Source organism: Octodon degus, unplaced genomic scaffold (assembly GCF_000260255.1).
Source record: "Octodon degus isolate 3935 unplaced genomic scaffold, OctDeg1.0 scaffold00002, whole genome shotgun sequence".
Classification (NCBI taxonomy): domain Eukaryota; kingdom Metazoa; phylum Chordata; class Mammalia; order Rodentia; family Octodontidae; genus Octodon; species Octodon degus.
In genome coordinates this window covers 2,889,446-2,895,445 of record NW_004524578.1, presented here as the reverse complement: position 1 = coordinate 2,895,445, position 6,000 = coordinate 2,889,446, and the positions used below count along the sequence as shown (strand labels likewise).

Genomic DNA, 6,000 nt, shown 5'->3' with positions numbered 1-6,000 from the left:
ATGAATGTGTTTGTCTTCTTTATGTCAATGTTCCCAACAAGAAAATGAATCAAAAGTCCTAAATTCTAACTGCTTCTTAACACAGCTCAGGCATCTGGGAACCTTCATGCTGTCTTCTTTCTCTGATAATTCTATTATAAATATCCAGAATTTACCTGGACTGGAGGGATTTTAAAAGAATATGTCGCGTTTAGGTTTGCCTGTGTGTCTAACACTTTTCTTCCTGGTTTTGTTCTACACATGACTTGTACCATAGTTGATCTTCTTAATTTTATTAGGGTTGATCATTTCAAAAGTAAATACGCAGGTGTCCCGCAACAAGGCTCGGTTTCAGCGGTGATTTACTTTAATCTCGCACTTGCTGTTTTGAAAGACCTTAGAAAGAGATTTTGTAGAACATAAATTTCAGCGCTCATTGAAGACTCTGATAAAGCTGGCAAGGGGCAAAAATCATTATTTAAACCAGAAAATATTCTAAGAAAACACATAAACAAAATTCTAAGTGGCATGGAGTTACTTAGAAGACAGCCAAGCATTTAAACTACAGGGGTGTGCTTGGGGACCCATCTTTTTGGCATGCATTGCAGATGAATGCACTTCATGAGACATCAAGCTGTATTTCCCCGAGATGTACATCCCTATAAAAGATTGTGATTTGTGCTTCTTTATGTGACTAAGTAGCTGTAATTGACTGCAAGGGGACTTTGTGCAAAATCAGTGATATTTTCAGAAGGGTGGGGCACCACTTCAATGACAATAGGATGTGACCAATAAAGTTGAAATGTCTAGATGTGAGGACAAAGTGCTGGCATTGTTTATATTGTCAGCTACATTGCATGAACAGATGCCACTATTTTAAGTTTGAACTCCCTGGAGGATGATGTGTAAGGGTTTTGTATGCTGTTTTAGCTTGCCCTCTGGGGAGAACGATCATTTCACCATGGAATTGCCCTCCTCTGCAGGGAGTTGGTGGGGGTCCCTGATCCCCTGACGTCTGATGGATCTAGAAACGGGAAGGAGTAAGCAGAGGCCGTTGTGTGCGTCAGAAGTGTCCGCACATGAAGGTCACAGGGACAGTTTTTCAGCTCTGATCACCCTCTTGAGCTCCAGGCCCAAATTTCTACCCACTCGTTACATACTGATGGAGCAGACCCCCCATGGCTCAGCACACTAGTGACTGCCCCTAGGACTCCTCTCCCATGGCTGCCTGGTCTATCTGCTGGCTTCTTGTGCTCCACTCCTGCTTGTTCTTCCACCTCTGGGGTACCCCACCTCTGCCAGTATGCAGTAAAAGGCCATACCTGTTGGTTTGGGCTTTGTGGTCACTTTCCGACTGGCTTCACGCTTCCTGCCTTCATCCCTCTCCAGTGGCATCTGACTAGCCCCCTCTGTGCTTTCAGTCTCTCATTAAACAGATATTAACACATCTTGAGAGGTTATGCTGAGGCTAAAAATCTATTTCTTTTGCATGCTATATGAGTATATTGATGTAATGTTTGTTTTTTGAGTGTGTGTGTGTGTGTGTGTGTGTGTCCGTGCTGGAGATTGTGCCCAGTGCCCTGCACATAGTAGACAAGTGCTGTATCACTGAGCTACATCCCCAGCCCTTCATTTATATAACTTTATTAAAATGAAAACATTATAAAAATGGAAAACTAGTGATAACAGGGATTAGGAAGAGGGGTGCGGTGGGTGCCAGCTGGTGGTCACCTGGTGACGCCCAGCTGAACTAAAGGAGCGTGGTGCAGGGTGTGGCAGACCCAGCTGAGGATTGTTGCCAGCAGCAGAAGAGGCTGTTAGGAGAGGTTTGGAGGCTGTTCGGGAAGCTGTTTGGAGCAGCTGCTGGAAGCTGCTAGCTCTGCCGAGCTATTCTGCAAGTGGACCTTGCCATGCAGGCTTTCTTGGTGCACTTGGCTGCTCTCACCAAAGGAGGCGCTCGGGACCTCCCTGTTGCTAGCCACAAAGGATCTCTGGTCCTCATCTTGAGCCTTGCTTCCTGGCTCCAGAGGGGAACACTGCTCAGTCTCCTGGAGAAGCTTGTCGTGTTGGCTTTCCCGACAGGAACTCAGCTAGCCTCATCCTCAGAGGAGCTTGGGACACTTGCTGTCCATGGCTGTGGTACTTTTGGGGGGATCTCTGGTTCTGATCTTGAGGTCACTTCCCTGCTCTAGTGCAGATCCTGCAGCCTGCTGGCACAGACTTTGTAGCTTCCACCCCTGACCTCGGGCCTTCCAGCGCAGATCCATGAAGCGGGCCTGCAGGAGCTGGTGTGGGGGCTGTAGGCCTCCAGTGGACTGGTGGCAGGCCCTGTGAGGAGTGCTAGGGCATCCGCGGGACGCATGCAGGATATCAGGGTCCAGGCCCTCAGCTGGAGCCTTTGGTCTTTAGTGTGTGGACAGATCTCTAACACTCTTTGGATAATTCATTATAAATACAAATTCTTGGATAATTCATTATGAAATAATCTTAAAATGTATTCTGTATTGTATTGTTCCCCTTGCAAAAACCCCAAACCATGACAAGGAGGTTCTCACAACTGCATTCACAATTACCCTAAAATAGAAAGTTTCATTGAAACTTTGCCGTTTTATTAATCACTCATCAATGTTTTTTCAGTTACATGTTGTGTTTGTTGTAATTGTCCATCTTCTTACACACAGGCCACACCAAGATTTTCTTAGACATTTTACTGACCACCTAATCATTATCAGCATTTCAAAAAGCATCATTTCATGTTAGGAATAGTTTGATCAGCTACATAAAAAAAGAAAAAATGCACACATGTATGCCTCGTGAAGGCCCAGTCCGCTCCTGAACGAGAACCACACACACAGGACTTTGTGGCTTCGCCAGTCCTGGCCCGGACCCTCCCCGCGGGCGCCGGCGGCCGTGGCCTCCTGCGCTGCGCTGACCTTCTCCCCCTCTCCCCTCGCAGGACCTGCTCTTCAGCGTGTGCGCCCTCAACGTCCTCTCCACCATCGTCTGTGCGCTGGCCACAGCCATGTGCTGCATGCAGATGGTCTCCGCGGACATCCTGCAGATGGTGAGTAGCCCTCCCACCGTGCCCAGCCCTCTCCTGCTCGAGCCGCTCTGGCCCCGGTGTGGAAGTGGCTGCGTCCGCCTGGGAGCTTGTAGTGTGAGATGAGAAGTATGAGGAGAACGAAGATGAGGTGCCGTGAGGTCTTCGGAGGCCGCCTAGTGCCACACTCTGTGGGACGGAGCATCCCACGTGGGCCTGTGGATGCGTTCACTTTAGATACCACTAGTGCTCCATGTTGGCAGCATCCAGCCCCGATGCTGTCCTCCTGGAGGGCCCCTGAGAAATTTCAGTAAAAGCCCCACAGCTCTAAATGTCCTCTGGCCCAGCACCTCCAGAGCAAGGCACCTTCCTTTAGTAAAGGAAGTATAGAGCTGTTGGAAGATGAATTCTCAAACTGCAGCACTGCTAGTCTCTGCTCATTAACCCTGAGCTCATAATGCAGTGGCAGACCGGCGACATTATTTGTTGTCCTGGCCATTGTCTCATGCAAGCAGCACTGGGGAAGCCAGCACAGGGTCACACACTTATTAGCACACATTTGTAAACATGCACTGCACGAGCCATGAAGCCTCTTGCTTATTTCAGGGAAAGTGGGCAATAGCCATTGCTGGGGCATTGCCACGAAACCCAGTGCCGTGAGGAGGAACTGCCGGGAAGGTGCTCTGCGGTGCTCAGGCTAGGAATCTTTCTCTTGCTCTCTTTCTGTCTTTCTCTCCCTCCCTTTCTGTGTCTCTGTCTTCATGTGGTTTGTTTGTTTGCTTTTTACTCTAATAACAAAATACCTGACACTGAAGCTATTTGTAAAAGGGGCGACTTAGCTCGCAGCTTGGGAGGCTGGAGAGCCCAAGATTAAGTGGCTGCGCCTGGCTGGCTGGGGCAAAAGGAGGGAGGGAAGTGGGTGCGTGCGGAAAAGACCAGCCCAGCGGTGAGCCTCGCACCGTAACGTCTGCTCTGGCGGTAACTGACCCAGTGCGGTGCCAGTGAGAACTGCCTCCAGCTTGAAGGTGTTAATGTACTCATGAGAGCTTTGGCCCTGTAGCCCAGACACCTGCGAGTAGGCGCCACCTCCAGCAGTGCTTGCTTTGCATTGGGGAATCGAACTTCAACATGAGCTTTGACAGAGGTGACCCATAGTCAAGCCATTCTCTTCCCTTTCTCTCTCTCTCTCTCTCTCTCTCTCTCTCTCTCTCTCTCTCTCTCTCTGTCTCTGACCATCTGTGTCTCTGCCTCTCTCCACCTTTAAAAATGTACCCTGCCTTCCACGCAATACTTTATGGGTCTCATAAGGAACAGGCAAGATGTCCCTGTAGTAGGCTTGTTATTTTATTTTACTTCTCACCCACTACCTGACAGTACAAGTTCATCACAATAGAAGTCCACGGAGCCTCATTACCAAGATGTTAAAAATCCGTTGGTCTTAATCGTATGCCATGTGGCCTCCTCGTCCCGGTATATATCTACACAGCTGTCACAGTCAAGCTGACCTTTGCAAGAGGTTGCAGCATTCTGAAAGGTGTCTAATTAAGCAGTTATTCAGCAGGGTGAACTTCTGGCCTTCTTCGCTGAAGCCTCGTGTTGGCAATTTTCTCCAGCATGTTGTGTAAGGAAAGGTTAAGTACCATGGGGCTCTGCTCACCTCCGCAGATTTTACTATTGATCCGTAAATATCCCACCATTTTCACGGCACTAAAGGGCTATGACTGCTGAAAGTTTGCAGCCCCTAGATTTAAGCATTCAAATGAAAATTTCCAACAAAATAACAGTGCGGTGTGTTTTAGCTATGAAAGAATGTTGTAGCAGCAACGTGCAGGGTTATTCGGTGACACAGGGACAGTCTTGGAGTTCCGGCTCTGAAATCAGACACATCAGGCTTGAGTCCCACTTCTTTGTGTGACCCTGGACTTGTCACTAAGCTTACCTCTGTCTATTTCCTCACCTACAAAATGAACCCAATGGGACACCTGTAGTTGCCCAATGAGGGTGGTCTATGTTGACTTTTTTGTTGTTGTTTTTGTATTTTAGGGTGTTCAGGGTCTCACTACTAGATTAGACTCGTAGTGATCCTCCTGTTTACAGCCTCCCAAGAGCTGGGATTACAGGCACACACCACCACGCCCAGTCTCAATTGCCGTCTCAGTGTGCCCTGGAGGTCGGGCTGGCAGGGCAGGCTGGGGATCGAACCCTTGGGCCCTGCACTTGCTTGTAGGCACTTTAATCTGCTGAGTTATATAGCCGGACCCTTGATTTTTTTAATTGGGTTTTTTTTTTCGTTTTGTTTTGTTTTTTGTTCTTTGTTTTTCTGTGGTACTGGAGATCGAACTCAGGACCTTGCACTTGCCAGGCAGGAACTTATGCTGCTGAGCTATCTCCCTGACCCCATTTTATGAATTTTAAATTTGTTTATTTTTTTATTTACAGTTCTGGGCATCAAACCTAAGCTAAGTGAACTCTGAGCCACAGAGCTATGCCCCAGCCCTGTTTGACTTTTTGAACATGAAGGGAGCGTCAGCTGGTTTTGGGGACACCAGTGCATGGCTGCAAATGCAACAGTGCCTTGATATACTTTAGCAACTGCAAAGCACTAGAGAAAAGTGAAATAGAAATGACAGTAGATGTGTTTTAGTCTCCTGTTGCTGTAACAAAATACCTGAGGCTGGTCCTTCACAAGCGAAGAGGTTTACTTGGCACATGGTCTTGGAAGCTGAAAGTTCACAGAGCACAGTGCCTCCTTTTTCTCTCACAGATGGTGTCACATACTCACAAGAGGTGACTGTGTTATGGCATGTCAGATGCCATCATAGTAGAAGTAGCAAGATGGAGAGAGAGGTCAGCGTTGCTCTGTGTATCAACCTGTTCTTCCAGAAACTAGACCTCACCTTTTCAAGGGCCCAGCTCCCAGCGCTGCCACACTGAAGGCCAAGCCTCCAACACAGGAAGCTGTAGAGCACAAAACCACATCC

At 48.1% G+C, this 6,000-nt stretch overlaps 1 protein-coding gene across 1 annotated transcript in view; it reads left to right on the top strand.

Annotated features, from left to right (window-relative positions):
- Positions 1 to 6,000, top strand: part of Fam189a1 (family with sequence similarity 189 member A1) — a gene marked incomplete at its 5' end in the record, with an annotated part of 478,529 nt that overhangs the window by 443,426 nt on the left and 29,103 nt on the right. Inside the window, one exon of the mRNA XM_004623445.3 lies at positions 2,936 to 3,043. Within this exon, the coding sequence (XP_004623502.3) occupies positions 2,936 to 3,043 (108 nt within the window). The remainder of the gene's footprint in view (positions 1 to 2,935; positions 3,044 to 6,000) is intronic.